The sequence below is a fragment of the Cricetulus griseus genome, chromosome X, assembly GCF_003668045.3.
Source record: "Cricetulus griseus strain 17A/GY chromosome X, alternate assembly CriGri-PICRH-1.0, whole genome shotgun sequence".
NCBI classification, from domain to species: domain Eukaryota; kingdom Metazoa; phylum Chordata; class Mammalia; order Rodentia; family Cricetidae; genus Cricetulus; species Cricetulus griseus.
In genome coordinates this window covers 69,654,039-69,672,425 of record NC_048604.1, presented here as the reverse complement: position 1 = coordinate 69,672,425, position 18,387 = coordinate 69,654,039, and the positions used below count along the sequence as shown (strand labels likewise).

The following is an 18,387-nucleotide window of genomic DNA, read 5'->3' as shown; positions in this document are numbered from 1 at the left end:
TTATTTATTTCTGCCCTGCTTTGGAGACAGAGTATTCCTATGTAACTCAATCTGGTCTTGAATTTTTTTTCTTTTTTTGAGATGTGGTCTCAGTGTTTTACCCTGGCTGGCCTAGAAATCACTATCACTGTGTAGATCTGGCTGGCGTCAAACTCAGATCCTCCTGCCTGTGATTCCAGTGGGCTGGGATTAAAGATGGGTTCTATCATACCCAGCTTAGCCTTGAACTCTTGAAAGTGCTGGCATTAACAGGAAAGCTCTACCAGGCCTGGTTCATGACTATCTATGAGCCATCTGTTAATTATTCTTTATGAATACTCTATAAAAGCAAAGGATATATAGGACATTGAGTCATACTTAAATGCTATTTCTGCATGGATTCTGACAACATGATCTGTATATGCTCAGTTCAGATAGGGACTTTTCACCAATTTAAAAAAAAAAAGGTTACTGCTTTTCTTTTTTTTTATCTCAGATAGGATTTCTCTGTGTAGTTTTGTAGACCAGGCTGGCCCTGAACTCACAGAGATCCACTTGCCTATGCCTCCCTAGTGCTGGGATTAAAGGTGTGCTCCACCACTGGCCAGCAGTTGCTGCTTTTCAAAGTCTCTCCCTATCCAAACTCTTTTTTTTAATGATTTATTTCTTTTTATGTGTATGCGTGTTTTGGCTTCTTGTATGTCTGTGCACCACATGTGTAGCTCTGCTCACAGAAGCCAGAAGAAGGCATCAGATCCCCTGGAACTGGAGTTACAGATAATTGTAGCTACCATGTGGATGCTGGGAATCAAACCTGGTTTCTCTGGAAGAGCAGCCAGTGTTCTTAATCACTGAGCCACCTCTCCAGCCCCAGTGCCAACTCTTAATCCTCCTGCTACAGCCACCTGAATTCTGGGATGCATGAATGTGCTTTCATAAAATAATGTTCCCATTGCCCCCCATAGCTGCTAAGATTTCTATTTACTTTCCATAATTCAGAATTGTTCAAGATAGGTAGTATAAATCCTCAAAGAATAAATCTTTGAAAGGCTTTTACCATGACTTGGCTACCTTTACTATCTTAGTCACATCTGTATTTGACTTCCCAGCTTTTAAGGGCTTTCAAAAGATGGTACAGGCTGAGGCCAGTAGTTTTCTTTAATTTTCTTGAGTAATGTAAAATCATGGAACCCACAGAACTTTTCTTTGTAGCTGCTATTAAAGGGTCTGTCTTAAGAAAATCAACTGTTAACTGGATGGCTTCTGTTTTGCCAGGATACAATGCAACTGTCCTGGCCTATGGGCAGACTGGATCTGGAAAAACCTATTCAATGGGAGGTGCATACACGGCAGAGCAAGAACATGAATCAAGTATTGGGGTCATTCCCAGGGTAATACAACTGCTCTTCAAAGAAATTAATGAAAAGAGTGACTTTGAATTTACTCTGAAAGTGTCTTACTTGGAGGTAAGTGGTTTCTCTCCAGTTATTCTGAATTCAAGATTATCTTTGAGTAGGAAAATACATCCAAATGAGATTTTTCCTGGCAAGACTCAAATTAGTAAATTGAATTTTTAGTAAATTCCATTTTAATAAATTGATAGCAAAAACTTCCTTGCTCAGTTGGATCTGGATCCAACCCAGTTCTTTTCTTAATTAGAATTATCTGCTTAATCTGATTGTTATATGAATTGGCACTGCCATGCAAAATATATGATAGGGATTGTTTAATTTTAGTTTGGCTTGTATTACTGATTCCCTGTGGAGTCTGCAGAGAAGTGCTCCATTTCATTTTACACTGCTAAGGCTTGAGTTAGCATGCCATTGCTACTTCATGAAGAATGTTATTAAAATCAGGCAAAATATTATGCTATTTAAGTAGTGATAAAATGTATATTTACTTAACAGATACTTAACTGAGCATCTACTATGTGCCAGATCCTGATCTGAGTACAAAGATAGATCATGTATATGGGGGACATTAGTAGACTAAGAGATTTTAAAGAACCTGTCCTTATAGGAACCTGCATTGTATATCAGTATAAAATTGATTGTCCAATTATATCTAATCTCATGACACCAGAAGGAATAAGGAATATTTAGAGAATTTGGCTTCTGAGAGGCTAGTTTGTTGGTTCTACTGCAGTGATATCTATGTATGAGGAACAAGAATTAAGCTTATAAAATTCATGCATGTAATTATAAATTGTATGTAAATAGTTCATCCTGATGTTGACTTGTAATACGTTATCATATATAAAAGATAAAATTAAAAGGGGGTTGCTGGGTGTTAGTGGCACACGCCTTTAATCCCAGCACTCGGGAGGCAGAGGCAGGCAGATCTCTGTGAGTTCAAGGCCAGCCTAGTCTATAAAGCAAGTTCCAGGACAGGCTCCAAAGCTACACAGAGAAACACTGTCTTGAAAAACAAACCAAAAAAAATTAGAAGGGGGTTAAAGATGATTACAATTAACCTGTCTTTTTATTATACATTTTTTATTAGTTTTACATACCAAGCACAGTTCCCCCTCCCTCCTCTCCTCCTGATCCCCCCTAAGCCACCACACCCCCATTCACTCCTCAGAAAGGGTAAGGCCTCCCATGGGGAAGTCAACAAAGCCTGGCATATCAAAGTTGAGGCAGGACCAAGCTCCTCCCCAGTGCATCAAGGTAGAGCAAAGCATCCTACCATAGGGAATGGAGTCCAAAAAGTCAGCTCATGTGCCAGGGATAAATCCTGGTTGGCGCCAGGGGCCCCACAAACAGACCAAGCCATACAACTGTCATCTGCATTCAGAAGGCCTAGTCAGTCCAGTGTTCCCCAGCTGTCAGTCCAGAGTCCATGAGCTCCCACTAGCTCAGATCAGCTGTCTCTGTGGGTTTCCTCCTCATGATCTTGATCCCCATCCTTGTTCATATAATCCTTCCTCCCTCTCTTCGACTGTATTCCTGGAGCTTGGCCTGGTGGGTTGGCTGTGAATCTCTGCATCTGCTTCCATCAGTTACTTGGATGAAGGCTCTAAGATGGCAATTAGCAATTACACTTTATTTTCTAAAGATTTGTGTTATTTTTAATTATGTTTGTATGTATGTATGTATGTATGTATGTATGTATGTATGTGGGTATGTGCATATGAGTGCAGGTTTCTGAGAAAGCCAGAGGCATAGGATCCCTTGGAGCTGGAGTTACAGGCAGTTGAGCTGCCTGATGTGGGTACTGGGGACTAAACTTGGGTCCTTACAAGAGCAGTATACTCTTAACCACTGAGCCATCTCTCCAACCCTACCTAGATTAGCCTTCTTTAGTCTTGGTTAATCCAACCTTGGTCAAGGTAATTGAATATACAAATGATTTGAGAAACTAGCATGTTAAATAATGACAGCAGCAATAACAGTAAATGTGTAGTGCTTATCATGTATGAAACATTCTCTTAAATACTTAATATTTTACTGTTTTGTCTCTCCCTTTTTCCCAACTTCCACCCTCCCCATAAGCAACCATTGTTCACATTTTAATTGGTAAAACTGATGCTGTTTTCAGTATCATTAAGGAACTAAATTTGGGGGCTGGAGAGACGTCTTAGTGGTTAAAAGCACATGCTGTTCTTGGAGAGTACCCTGGGTTCAGTTCCTCCAGCTGTAGGGAACAGATGCTCCTGGCCTCCACAGGCACCTGTATTCACGTGTGATGCCCACATATATACAGACACACACACATAATTCAAATACAAATAAATCTTATCTGAAATAGAACTGAATTTGAACACTACACACATAACTTGTCATGTGCCTATCACTTCCAAGAGACTTTATGTTAAAAGCAGTATTAATTTTGTCATGATATATAAGCCCACCCCTATAAAATATCAAGTTAATACATATAAAGTCCTTCCTTCTCCCCTTTATCCTTTCCTTTGCCCCTTCCCTTCCTTCTTTTCACCCTTCCCTCTTCCATCTCCTTTTGTCCTGTTTCCTACTCTCCTCCTGCCCTCTTCCCCTCTTCTGTCCTCTCCCTTCCAGTCTTCTGTCCCACCTCCTCTTGTCTATTCTTCCCTCCCTCTTCTCCTCTCCTTTGTTTTCCCTTGTATGTCTTTTGTTTGCATTGTTAGGGATCAATCTCAGGGTCTTGTTCATGATAGGCAAGGCAAGAGATCTACCACAGAGCTATGCCCACAGCCATTACAGTCTTTAAAATTTCTGCAAGTGGTGTGTGTGTGTGTGTGTGTGTGTGTGTGTGTGTGTGTGTGTGTGTGTGTGTAATTTTTAAAAATTACTTGTGATCTTGCAACCCACACAGATATGGCCACTGTTAACACATTTTGCCACTTTCCTTTAACAATATCAGATATACAATGAAGAAATTTTGGATCTTCTGTGTCCCTCTCGTGACAAAGCTTCTCAGATAAATATCCGGGAGGATCCTAAGGAAGGCATAAAGGTGTGTTTTTCCTTTCTTTCTTTTCTTGATGTTATTACAAATGTTGGTAAGTACTAAAGGTCACATCCCTTTTCTTTGCCACTGTGGTTTTGAATGATTGCTAACATCTTAGTCTTTCAGGTTTTGTTTGGCCCTAATTCCTTTAGTTATTCTAGAATTGCTAGCTGAGCACTCTTGTGGGGAGAAAATAAAAGAAGACTCGTATTTGTCTTCATCACTTTCTTACTTTTTGAAGGATGTAGCAGCAATTAAACATTGTTTACAGGGTTCTGAGACTAAGTCCTTTAATATGGTAGCTACTTGCTACAAGAAGGTATTTAAGGTGTAATTAATTAAAATTAAATAGTCTATTCCTTAGGTACACTAGCCACATATCAAGAGGTCACTTTTCTGTGTTGCTTATGACTACTTTGTTGTCTAGCACAGATATGTGGGATAGCCATGATCATAGAAAATTCTAATGGACATCACCATCAGACACTGTACTGGCCTTTGGAATGATATAAAAAAGTAGAAAAATTAAGTACAACAATTTAGAGTACATTGCCCCATAGGGAAATGATCACTTACTTATCTGAGAGCTTTGGTAAAATGGTCTAGGTGCAGTGCTTGAATATTCAGAACTAGAAAAATCAGAGGCTGCAAGTGGATGAGATAGAGTAGAACAGGCTTGGAAAAGTGTGAGAAATCATAGCTTATCTATCTTCTTCTCTCACTCTTCACAAAGAACAGCCTGTGACCATTTAGACTATAGGCAAAGAGTAGATGCCTGTTCTTCTGAGTCTTTTCCTTCAGGATCCTTAAGTTGTGATCCAGGTATTAAAGCCAGACTTGAAATATCAGGCCTGGGGCCTGGAGAGATGGCTCAGAGGTTAAGAGCACTGACTGCTCTTCCAGAGGTCCTGAGTTCAATTCCCAGCAACCATATAGTGGCTCACAACCATCCATTATGATGAGATCTGGTGCCCTCTTCTGGTGTGCAGATATACATGGAAGCAAAATGTTGTATACATAATAAATAAATAAAATCTTTACAAAAAGAAATATCAGGCCTAGTAAGTTTGAAATATTCAGGAAGATAATTTGTACAATGAAGATATGAAATCTGGGCAAAATATATGCTATCTTCAGGAAGAATGTAGGTGCTAAACTACCTCTTGATCATGTCTGAAGATCTTTTATGTACCCCACATGAAGGCAGGAATTGAATCTCAGGCATTGTTTGAGTCAAGATAGGTGATTCAAAAAATGTATGTTCCTGGCACAAATTGGTGTAAGAACAAGTTTATAAACATTTTTTCAGATAGCATTTAAGAAACAAATAAGTAAGAAGCCTGTTGAGATGGCTCAGCAGGTAAAAATGCTTGCCACCAAGCCTGATAACTGAGTTTGATCCCTGGAACACACAAGATGCAAGTAGAGAACTGACTCCTGCAAGTTGTCTTCTGACCTCTACACATGTACTTTGGCAGCAGATGTATTGCTGTAGCTGCTGTGTGTGTGTACACATACACTTGCACAATAAATAAATTGTAAAAAAAAAAACCCAGATTTTTTATAGTAAGGAGTAACTATAGCAGGAAAGTAAAATACGCCTATAACAGTCTGTCTGGGATAGAAAACTTCGTCTGGGAAGTGAAAAGAGCTGTGTTAGGAAGGTTATGAGGCCAACCTAAACAGCTGTTTCTCCCTATCTACAACCCCCACTAACAGTACATAATTGTGTAAAACTTCTGAAGGAAACATTGCCCTGGCTACTTATACTAGGCTTTTAGTCTTATGTGTGTATCACTCCAACTTTGTTGCTCCCGGAACTTCAGAGAGGATTTCTTTCTTTCTTTTCTTTTCTTTTTTTTTTTTTTTTTTTTTTTTTTTTTTGGTTTTTTCGAGACAGGGTTTCTCTGTATTGCTTTGGAGCCTGTCCTGGAACTCCCTCTGTAGACCAGGCTGGCTGGCTTCTAACTCACAGAGATCCATCTGCCTCTGCCTCCTGAGTGCTGGGATTAAAGGTGTGTGCCACCAACACCCAGCTTCAGAGATTTCAAAATGTCTTTGTATCCTCACCATCCAGCATAGGGTTAGTAGTCTTGCTGGCATTTTAGGAAGGGTGATTGGAAATGAAAATGAATTGAAAGGAAGAAAGACTAGGCTGATAAGATGCAATTGGGGAAATTGTTGCCTTGTTTTTTCACACCAGGTAATATTGGTGTGGATATGGTTTAAAAAAAGAGGAAGTGATTGATTCTCAATAATATCTGAGTTGGTGATACATAGGATATGAAGGAGTGAGAGAACTGGCAGCGATTTGAAGTTTTGAGACTATGAGGGTAGAGCTATTCATAGACATGAGCAGTAGTGAGGAGAATTGGTATAGGTGGAAGGAAGCAAGATGAATTTTGTTTATAATGTACAGATTCCAAAGGATAAGTAGCAGCTAGAAATAAAGGAGGAGAAATTAGAGTCACAGATACAGATTTAGGAATACACTCATAGCATACATACGGCTAGCAGGAACCTCATGAATAATCTAATCCTATCACCCCCTACCCCAAAGCTTCAGGAGAGTTTAACTTGTATAAGTCCCCCCCCCCCCAGGTAGTTAAAGTAACATGCCACAAACTTGAATTTTGTGGCTTCCTAAGCCAGTGAAAACTGCCATGTTGTTTCCTCTAGGAAAAAAAAATGTAGTATGAAATGGATTGGAGGTACAGGAAGGAACATGGAGTTATGTGGAGGCGAAAACTGAAATGCCATAGCAATTTATGTTGTACTTGATCTCTTTTGGAGCAAAGGTTGACTTTGACTTGAGACTTCATAGAAGCCAGCTGCCTTCCAAAATTTAGAGACCTTCTCTAACTCCAGCACTTTCTAGTATCATTTTTTCCTCAACTTCATAGGCTCTCACACATCATCGTACAGTTCCCTGTTATAAGTCCTCATTTTCACAGCCCTTGTATATAATGATATTTTCCTGGGACAGGAAGGCATTTTCTACTCCTTAATTCCTCTATTTCTATTCAACCATTAGAAGAATGACTCAAGGAAGCTTTTTTTCTTTTGAAATTAGATTGTGGGACTCACAGAGAAGACCGTGCTAGTTGCCTCGGACACTGTTTCCTGTCTAGAGCAGGGTAACAATGCCAGGACTGTGGCCTCCACAGCCATGAACTCTCAGTCATCTCGATCTCATGCCATCTTTACCATCTCCATAGAACAAAGGAAGAAAAATGACAAGTAAGTTAGAGTGTCACAGTTGTCATGTGCTGTGAAGGCCGAATGTCGGGTGGCAGCTTCAGTTGATTTGACATTCAGACTTTATGATGATGAGCATTAATGAGCGCTGGAACTACTTTTACTGTCTTGAAAGAAATGAGAGCTAGGTGATCAGCTTTGATAACTAGGCTACTTTCAAACTTGTGTATCATTTTCACTGTGTCTTCCTGTTATCATCACAGAAACAGCAGTTTTCGTTCCAAGCTGCATCTTGTAGACCTTGCTGGATCAGAAAGACAGAAGAAAACCAAGGCTGAAGGAGATCGTCTGAAAGAGGGTGAGACAATTAAGGTCATAGCTCTACTTGAAAACGTGAATGCTTTTGTTGGTATTGTTGGCATTTTGAAGGGACTATTTCAGTTTACATTCTAAATAATATCTACAGTTCAAATTTGAGATCATTCCCAGAAATAATGAAAAATGATTTCTTTCTCTTGTACTGATTCACAAATTCAGGTATGAAATTTGAATCTTTGCCTTGGTTTGATTTCATCTGGTCTGGTAAATTTTAGTTTTATCTCTACCCACATATAATTAAAATATTCTAATTCTGTTGTTCAAGTACATGCTGTCCCTTGCAGATGTTGCCATGTGTAAACCTTATCAACTTGGTTTCCATATCTTTGTTTAAGATGTTGGCTAGAGAAGTGTGAAAGTTCATGCTATTGGAAACCATCTAGTGTGACAGTAACTCAGTGATAATGCATGAGCTATTTCTTTGGCATCCATCTTTCATTTCTGATTGAGTTTTATAGATGCCCTTCTTATTTTATATTCATACTTTGTTTTAGCCTTTATAATTTTGAAGACTCTCAAACCTTCCTTTTATTTTTTTAGGTGTTTAGTTCTGAGTTGTTTTCTTTGGGAGATTTACATAATTGAGATATAATTCAGCATATTGTATTTAAAAACTGTGCATGTCAGTGGATTTAGAATATTCACAGAGTAGTGCAGTCACCACCACAGCCTCATCTTAGAATATTTTATCACCTCAAAGAGAAGCACCACAACCTATCAGTACCCATCCCCCATTCCCATATATCTCTAGATGAAATACAGGACATATGGGACTGACTTCTTTACTTAGTGCAAGATTTGCAAGGTAAGCTCATATAGCATGTTCATCAGTACTTCATTCTTTTTTATTGCTGAATAATATTCAGGTGTATGGATATACCACATTTTGTCCCTTCATCAATTATCCTATGTTGGCTGTTGTAAATATTGTTTTCTAAGCCTCTGTGTGTAAGTTTTCACGGAGACAATTTGTTTTTCTTTCGAGACAATCTTTTACTCTCTATTTCTGACTCCCTTAAAATTCACTATGTCGACCAGGCCAGCATCTCATAAGGATCCATCTGCCTCTGCCTCCTGAGTGCTGGAATTACAGGTATACACCACTGTGCCTGACCCCAGACAAACTTTTAAATATATCTTGACAATATACATAGGAATGGAATCGCTGGGTTATTTGTTAGCTCCGTTTTAAGTTTTTGTAAAGCTATAAGTAGCATACCCTATAATTCAGTCCTTTTTAAAATCTATAACTGAGTGAATTTTAATTGTTCATAAGGAGTTCTTTCACCATCACCAAAATAAATTTTAGAATATTTTTATATTCTTCCCCCCAAAGAAACTAGCAGCTACTCCCTACTACCTATCAATCCTCTCCCTCTACAAATTTGACTCTTTAGAGCATTTCACATAGAAGGAATTATGTAGTATGTGCTCAGTTTTTATTGATTGATTCTTTTTTGAGCCAGTGCTAGGGATTGAATCTAGGTTCTTGTGGATTGAAGCTGATTGAGTACCAGCCTCGTAAATCTCTCAGGATCCAGAAGGAAAATGACAGCAAGCATTGGAACTTAGGGAAATCTGAGGGTGATGGAAACGAATCAGCTCATACACATCGTCATCTTATAATGTCTTTTTCTTCCATCTTCATCCCACAAGGTTTCCAGTTTATATACCCATATAGATACAATTAACAATTTTCTGGCAATATCAAGGTTACAGGCAAGCATTTCTCAGGATCATAAAAGCAGATAAAGGCTCAACAAAGCTTACTTTATGGCTCAGATGGGTCATGACTTGTGAGACTTGAGACCCCTGGTCATTTCTTTAAAACGCAAAAGGGTCAGTAGAAGAAGGGGCTATGATTTCTAAGAGGGGAGAAGGAGAGTTCCTGTGTTAAAATTACATTTAAAAAGAGGGGAGAGACACTGCAGCACTAAGCACTCTTTCACTTCCAGCTAGGAAAGCATTGTGGTAGCCATGGCAACCCGCATAAGCTGTGGAAAGAAAACATGTGGCATTTGACCGCCATTAGCATATTTGCTAAATGTTAGCCGATTAAAGGGGACCTCTCAGCTCTAGAGATTACATCTAAAGTGGTTAGACCAAAGGGAAAACTATGGTTATGCAGCATAAAATCCAGAGGCTGACACTTTCAGCCTACAGCAGCTTCTGATCCCACTGACACCCAAGAAAGATTCCTTTTCCCTGGGACTGGTTATGTGATCCTAGCTTTTTTCCTGTATCTCTGGGGGTAAAGGCACAAACAGTTAATTTCCTAGACTAAGATCTTGTATTGATTATTTTGTCTTTTTTTGAATATTTAGAATTGGCTACCATTGGAGTGAGTTTTTTCTCTCTTTGGTTTATTGAGTTTTATTTTTACAAATAAACATCGTATATGATCAAGATAGTATCATGTTCTGATAATATGAATTCATTGTGAAATTATTAGCACAGTCAAGCTAATTAATATATCCATTACTTCCCAGTTGTTTTTGTCAGTGTTCTTTTGCTGTGAAGAGACACCATGACCAAGGCAACTCTTAAAAAAGAAAGCACTTAATTGGGGGCTTGCTTACAGTTTTAAAGGCTTAGTCAATTATCATCATGGCAGAGAGCATGGTGACAAGCAGATATGGTGCTGCAGAAGTAGCTGAGAGCTACATCCTAATCCTAAGCGGGGGTGGGGGGGGACGGAGAGGGCGAGAGAGAGAGAGAGAGAGAGAGAGAGAGAGAGAGAGAGAGAGAGAGAGAGAGAGAGAGACTTTGAGACTGGGTCTGGTATGGTCTTTTGAAACCTCAAAGCCCACCCCCAATGACACACTTCCTCCAACAAGTTGACACTTTTAATCCATTCTAATATAACAGATGATTAAAAAGATTAAGAAGTAAAAAAAATGAGGCTTAAACAAAGGGATTATCTTGAGACTGAGGGGAGAGATGTCTCAGCAGTTTAGAGAATTTGCTGCACAATCATGAGGACCACAGTTTGGATCTCAGCACTCCTGTAACAAGCCAGACACCTTGCCAATACCAACAGTTCAGAATGGGATAGAGACAGGAGCATCCATTGTGCTATGCAGGCCTCCAGCCTAGTTGAGAAAGCTAGTTGAATCCCAGGTTCAGGAGAAACTATGCCTCAAAAGAATAGACACAAAATCATGGAGGAAGACACCTGATGTCCTCTTCTGGCCTCCATGTTTACATATGCACATATATCCAGATACACAAATATAAATAATGAATCATTTAAAAAATAAGGCTGACTTAACTTGTTTTAACCAAACAAGAACACAGTTATGCAACATGCAGGAAAATAGAACCAAATGGAGATTATATTAAACAAAATAAGTCAGTCAGAAAGAAAAATATCATGTTTTCTCTCATTGAGGATCCTGGATTTTATATAAATAAATAAAATCTTTTGTGTGATTAGAAAGTGTTCAACATCCTTAGCCATCAGGGAAATGCAAATCAAAACAACTCTGAGATACCATCTTACTCCTGTCAGAATGGCCAAAATCAAAAACACCAATGACAGTTCATATTGGAGAGGATGTGGAGAAAGGGGAACACTTCTCCACTGCTGGTGGGAGTGCCAACTTGTACAGCCACTTTGGAAATCAGTATGGCGATTCCTCAGGAAAATGGGAATGAGTCTACCACAAGATCCAGCAATTCCACTCTTAGGCATATACCCAAAAGAAGCACATTCATACAACAAGGACATCTGTTCAACGATGTTCATAGCAGCACTATTTGTAATAGCCAGAAACTGGAAGCAGCCTAGATGCCCCTCAACTGAAGAATGGATAGAGAAAATGTGGTACATTTACACAATGGAGTACTACTCAGCAGAAAAAAAACAATGGAATCTTGAAATTTGCAGGAAAATGGATGGAACTAGAAGAAACCATTCTGAGTGAGGTAACCCAATCACAAAAAGACAAACATGATATGTACTCATTCATATGTGGATTTTAGACATAGAGTAAAGGATTACCAGCCTACAATCCACACTGCCAGAGAAGCTAGTAAACAAGGAGGACCCTAAGAGAGACATACATGGTCCCCTGGAGAAGGGGAAAGGGACAAGATCCCCTGAGCAAATTGAGAGCACGGGAAGAGGGGGGAGGGAGCTATGAGAATGAGAAGGGAAGAAGAGGAGGGATGCAGAGGTCATGAGGGAGCAGAAAGGTTGAGTCAGGGGAAGAATAGAAGATAACAAGAATAGAGATACCATAATAGAGGGAGACATTTTAGGTTTACAGAGAAATCAGGCACTAGGGAAATGTCTGGAGATCTACAAAGATGACACCAGCTAACAATCTAAGCAACAGAGGAGAGGCTACCTTAAATGCGCTCCCCTGATAATGAGATTGATGACTGACTTATATGCCATCCGATAGTCCTCATCCAGCAGCTGGTGGAAGTAGAAGCAGACACCCACGACTTATGACTGAACTGAACTGGAATCCAGATGCAGAGAAGGATGAGTGAAGAGCAAAGACCAGGCTGGTGAAACGAACAGAAACAGCTGACCTGAATATTGGGGAACTCTTGCTCCCTAGACTGATAGCTGGGATACCAGCATGGGACTGATCCAGACCCCAGGAATGTGGATTTCATTGAGGAAACCTCGGAAATCTACGGGACCTTCTGTAGAGGTTCAATACTTATCCCTAGCATAGGTGTGGACTTTGGGAGTCCATTCCACATAGAGGAATACTCCCTGAGCCATGACACACGGGGGTGGGCCTAGGCCCTACCCCAAATGATACAATAGACTCTGATGACCCCTATGAAAGGCCTCACCATCCAGGGGGAGCAGGAAGGCTATGTGATAGGTAGGGTTTTAGTTGTGTGTGTGGGGGGGGCGGTAGTAGGGGAGGACGGGAGGGAGAGTGAACTGGTATTGCCATGTAAAACAATCTTGTTTCTAATTCAAATAAGAAAATCTTTTGTGTGTGTGTGTGTGTGTGTGTGTGTGTGAGAGAGAGAGAGAGAGAGAGAGAGAGAGAGAGAGAGAGAGAGAGAGAGAGAGAGAGCCAGAGCCTATATGAGGCCATTCTTATTCAAGCCACTACATTCTGCTCCATGAACCCTATAGGCTTGTAGTTCCCACAGCTTTCCTCCCCCTTCCACAGGATTCCCTGAGCTCTGCCTAAAGTTTTGTCGTTGGTCTCTGCATGTGTTTTCATCAGTTGCTAGGTGAAGCCTTTTGATGACAATTGGGTTAGGCACAGATCTATGAGTACAGCAGAATATCATTATGAATAATTTCATTTACTTTTTTTGTCAGTTATGTTTGGTTCTATCCTAAGTCTCTGGGCTATACCCCTCTGGGTCCTGACCCTCTGGGCAGTGTCAGGGGTGTTTCCCTGATTTCTTTCTCAGTCCATTTATCATTTGTATATAGGAGGGCTACTGATTCTTTTTTTAAAGTTAATCTGGTATCTAGCCACTTTGTTTATCAGCTGTAGGAGTTCCCTGGTATAATTTTTGGGGTCACTTAATATATAATATCATCATCTGCATATAATGATACTTTGATTTCTTCCTTTCCAGTTTGTATCCCCTTATTCTCCTTCAATTGTCTTATTGCTCTAGCTGGAACTTCAAGTACTGTATTGAATAGATATGGAGAGAGTGGAAAGCCTTGTCTTGTTCCTGATTTTAGTGGAGTTGCTTTGAGTTTCTCTCCTTTTAATTTGACATTGGCTATGGGCTTGATGTAAATTACCTTTATTATGTTTAAGTATGTCCCTTGTTTTCCTGATCTCTCCAAGACTTTTATCATTGGAAGGGTACTGGATTTTGTCAAAGACTTTTTAGCATCTGATAAGATAATCATGTGGGTTTCTTTCTTTGAGTTTGTTTATGTGGTAGATTATGTTGATAGATTTTCATATGTTGAACCACCCCTGCATCTCTGGGATGAAACCTACTTGATCTTTTTGATGTGTTTTGGTTTTTGGTTTCTGAGTTTATTGAGTATTTTTGCATCAGTGGGAGGGAAATTGGTCTGTTATTCTCTTTCTTTGTTGAGTCTTTGTATGGTTTGGTATCACCGTAATTGTGGCCTCAAAATGAATTTGGCTATATCCCTTCTGTTTCTATTTTGTGGAATAATTTGAGGAGTATTGATATTAGCTCTTCTTTGAAATTCTGGTAGAATTCTGCACTAAAATCATCTGGTCCTTGGCTTTTTTTGGTTGGGAGACGTTTTTAATTATTTATTTATTATGTACACAGTATTCTACTTACATGTATGCTTGTATGCCAGAAGAGGGCACCAGATCTCATTATAGATTGTTGTGAGCCACCATGTGGTTGCTGGGAATCGAACTCAGGACCTTTGGAAGAGTAAGCAGTGCGCTTAACCTCTTGAGCCATCTCTCCAGCCCCTGACTTTTTTTTTAAGAATTTATTTATTTATTTATTTATTTATTTATTATGTATAGAACATTCTGCTTCCATGTATATCTGCACACCAGAAGAGGGCACCAGATCTCATAACCGATGGTTGTGAGCCACCATATGGTTGCTGGGAATTGAACTCAGGACCTCTGGAAGAGCAGTCAGTGCTCTTAACCTCTGAGCCATCTCTCCAGCCCCCGGTTGGAAGACTTTTAATGACTTTTATTTCCTTATGGATTGTAGGTCAATTTAAAATGTTTATTTAATCTTGATTTAACTTTAGTAAGTGGTATCTATTAAGAAAATTATCCATTTCTTTTGTATTTTCCAATTTTGTGGAGTATAGATTTTTGAAGTATGACTTAATTATTCTTTGTATTTCCTTAGTGTCTGTTTTTGTTACTTTGGATGTTTTCTCTGTGTCCTTTAGTTAATTTAGTTAAGTGTTTGTCTATCTTGTTGATTTTTCTCAAAGAACCAACTCATTGTTTCATTGATTCTTTATATTTTTCTTTGTTTCTATTTTATTGGTTTTAGCCCTCAGTTTGATTATTTCCTGCCATCTACTCCTCTTAGTTGTGTTTGCTTCTTTTTGTTCTAGAGCTTTCAGGTATGCTATTAAGTTGCCAGCTTGAGATCTCTCTTAATTTCTTTATGAAGACAATGTTATGAATTTTCCTCTTAGCACTGCTTTCATTGTCTGCCATAAGTTTGGGTATTTTGTGCATTCCTTTTTATTGAATTCTAGGAAGTCTTTAATTTCTATATTTCTTCATTGACCCAGTGGTAATTCAGTAGAGAGTTTTTCAGTTTCCAGGAGTTTGTAGGCTTTCTGTGGTTTCTGTTGTTGTTGAAATCCAGCTTTAATCTGTGGTGGTCTGATGAGATACAGCGAGTGATTTCAATTTTCTTTTATCTGTTGTGACTTGCTTTGTGGCAGAATATGGTGGTCAATTTTGGACAGTATTTCTTAGGTGCTGATAAGAAAGTGTATTCTTTTGTGTTTAGGTGAAATGTTCTGTAGATATCTGTTAATCCCATTTGGTTCCTAATGTCTTTTAGCTCTATTATTTCTCTAGTTTTTGTTTGTATGATCTGTCCTTTGGTGAGATATTGAGGAGGGTATTGAAGTATCCCATTATCAATGTGTGAGGGTCAGTGTGTGATTTAAACTTTATTAATGTTGCCTTTACAAATGTGGGTGCCCGTGTGTTTGGGGCAGGGATGTTAATTGAAACATCATCTTGGTTGATTTTTCCTTTGATTATGAAGTGTCCTTTTCCATCTCTTTTGATTAAATTTGGCTTGAAGTCTATTTTGTTTGATATTAGAATGGCTGCACCAGCTTGTTTCTTAGGTCCATTTACTTGGAAAAACTTTTTTCCAATTCTTTACTCTGAAATAATATCTGTTTTTGATGTTGAAGTGTATTTCTTGTGTGCAACAGAAAAATAGATCCTGTGTTCATATCCATTCTGTTAGTCTGTGTCTTTTTATTTAGGGAATTGAGTCCATTGATATCGAGAGATACAATGAACAATGATTGTTAATTCCTGTTATTATGTTGTTGTTGTTGTTGTTGTTGGTGGTGGTGGTGGTGGTGGTGGTGGTGGTGGTGGTGGTGGTGGTGGTGGTGGTGGTGGTGGTGGTGGTGGTGTGGTGTGTGTGTGTGTGTGTGTGTGTGTGTGTGTGTGTGTGCGCGCGTGCGCGCGCACACGTCCACCCACATGTATCTATGTGTTTCCCTTAAGATTTGCTCCTATGAGATTATTTATTGCTTACGTTTTTTTGTGTGTGTAGTTAAACTCTTTGGGTTGGAGTTTTCCTTCTAGTACCTTCTGTAAGGCTGGATTTGGGATATTGTTTAAATTCAACTTTATCATGGAATATCTTGTTTTCTTCATCTATAATGATTGAAAGTTTTGCTGGCATCTGTGCTGGCATATGTGGTCTCTTAGAGTCTGCAGGACATCTGTGCAGGCCCTTCTTGCTTTTGGAGTCTCCATTGAGAAGTTGGGTATAATTTTGATAGGTCTGCCTTTGTAATAAATGTTACTTGGCCATTTTTTTTCCTTTCAGCTTTTAATATTTTGTCTTTATTCTGTATGTTCAGTATTTTGATTATTACGCGTCAAGGGGACTTTCTTTTCTGGTCTAATTTATGTGGTGTTCTGTAAGCTTTTATCTTTATAGGTATGTCCTTCTTTAGGTTAGGAAAATTTTCTTCTATGATGTTGTTAAAAATATTTTCTTGGTTTTGGGGCTGGGATTCTTCTATTCCTATTGTTCTTAGGTTTGGTCTTTTCATGGTGTCCCAGAATTCCTGGATGCTTTGTGTCAAGGATTTTCTGAATTTAACATTGTATTTGACCAATGTATCTATTTCTTCTATTGTATGTTCAGCGCTTGAGATTCTCTCTTCCATCTCTTGTATTCTGTTGGTGAAGTTTGCTTCTGTAGTTCCTGTTTACTTAGATTTTCCATTTCCAGAATTCCCTCAGTTTGTGTTTTATTAATTGCTTCTATTTGCATTTTCAGGTCTTGAACAGTTTTATTCATTTACTTCAACTGTTTTTTCTTGACTTTCTTTAAGGGATTCGTTCATTTTCTCTTTAAGGACCTTTATCATCTTCAAAAAGTTTGTTTTAAGGTGTTTTCTTGTATTTCAGCTTTGTTGGAATATTGAGGGTTAGCTTTAGTAGGATAGCTGTGCTCTGGTGGTGACATATTGTCCTGACTGTTGTGTTCATACGCTAGTATTTAGGCATCTGTGTTTGGAGTGATTATAGGTCTACATGCTGATTTCAGAGTTTGTCTTTGTTGGATGGGTGTTTTGTTCCTTGGTTTCTGTTTCCTCTCTGACCTTCTTGTTGGAGTGGCCTATGGTTGAGTAGAGGATCTCTGGGTTGGGAATTGGACTGATGGCTGTGGTCAAGTAGAAGGTTTCCTCCAAATAGGAGGTTGAGGTTCTTGTAGCCAGAATGGCCTCTGGTCTGGTTAGAGGTCCTCTAAGGTTCTGTGTTCAGGTGTGGCCACTGGGGATCTAGTTGCTGACATGGTCTCTGGAGCAGGGGGCTTCCATGTGAGGTTTGCCTGGGATATGGTAATGAGGGGAGGAAGGGCTGTTGGTGTTTGGCTAGGTGTGTTGGTGGCGATGGCAGCTTACCTGGGGATGTGTTTGCTGGCATGGCCTCTGGTGCAGCAGGGGTCTTCCATGGGAAATGTAGGCTAGGATAAAATGACTTGAACTGGGAATCTGGGTGCTGGTATATCCTCTGTTGGGGCAGGGGTTTCAGCCGGAGCTGTGGGCAGGATGGGGTGACTAGGGGAGGAAGGGCTGTAGGGTTAGGTTGGGTGGTTCTGGGGGAATGTTGCTGGTCTATGAGTAGGGACTTAGGGATCTGGGTACTGGTCTGGTGTCTGATGGAGCAAAAAATACTGATACCAAGCCATCAAAATTTTATAATGGCATACTGTTTTTTGATGTCCAGTATCTGTTGTTAAATCTTTGCCTACTACAAAATCATAAAGTGCATTCCTACCTGAAATTTCATAGGTTTAGTTTGCATTTAGTTCTGTAACCTGCCTTAAATTAGTTTTCACTTATAAAATAAGATACGAACTGAGGATAATTTTTCCTTTACTTGGACATCCCGTTATTTAAATAGTGCTTATTAAATAAAGTTCCTTGGGTGGGGAATTTAGCTAGGTTGTAGAATGCTTTCTTAGCATGCACAAGGCCCTATGTTCAATCTCTAGTATTACAAACAAACAAAATCCATTTCATTCAGGCTCTATTTCTTGACTATTCTGCTCTATGGATTGATTTGTTCATGAGTACCTCTTTTGAAAGTCTAGTATGTAATATTATTTACTCTCTGGAAGGACAAGTTCCTCTCACTTTTCTTTTTGTCAGAATTTCTTGCTGAGAATTTTATAATGAGATTGTCAAGTACTGAAAATAAGAATTCAGTTAATAAA

General features: G+C 39.2%; 1 protein-coding gene across 1 annotated transcript in view; it reads left to right on the top strand.

Moving 5' to 3' along the window:
• Positions 1-18,387, top strand: part of Kif4a (kinesin family member 4A) — a 122,528-nt gene that overhangs the window by 20,325 nt on the left and 83,816 nt on the right. The window contains exons 4-7 of the mRNA XM_027431726.2: positions 1,255-1,445; positions 4,324-4,416; positions 7,484-7,650; positions 7,872-7,966. Of these exons, the coding sequence (XP_027287527.1) occupies positions 1,255-1,445; positions 4,324-4,416; positions 7,484-7,650; positions 7,872-7,966 (546 nt within the window). The remainder of the gene's footprint in view (positions 1-1,254; positions 1,446-4,323; positions 4,417-7,483; positions 7,651-7,871; positions 7,967-18,387) is intronic.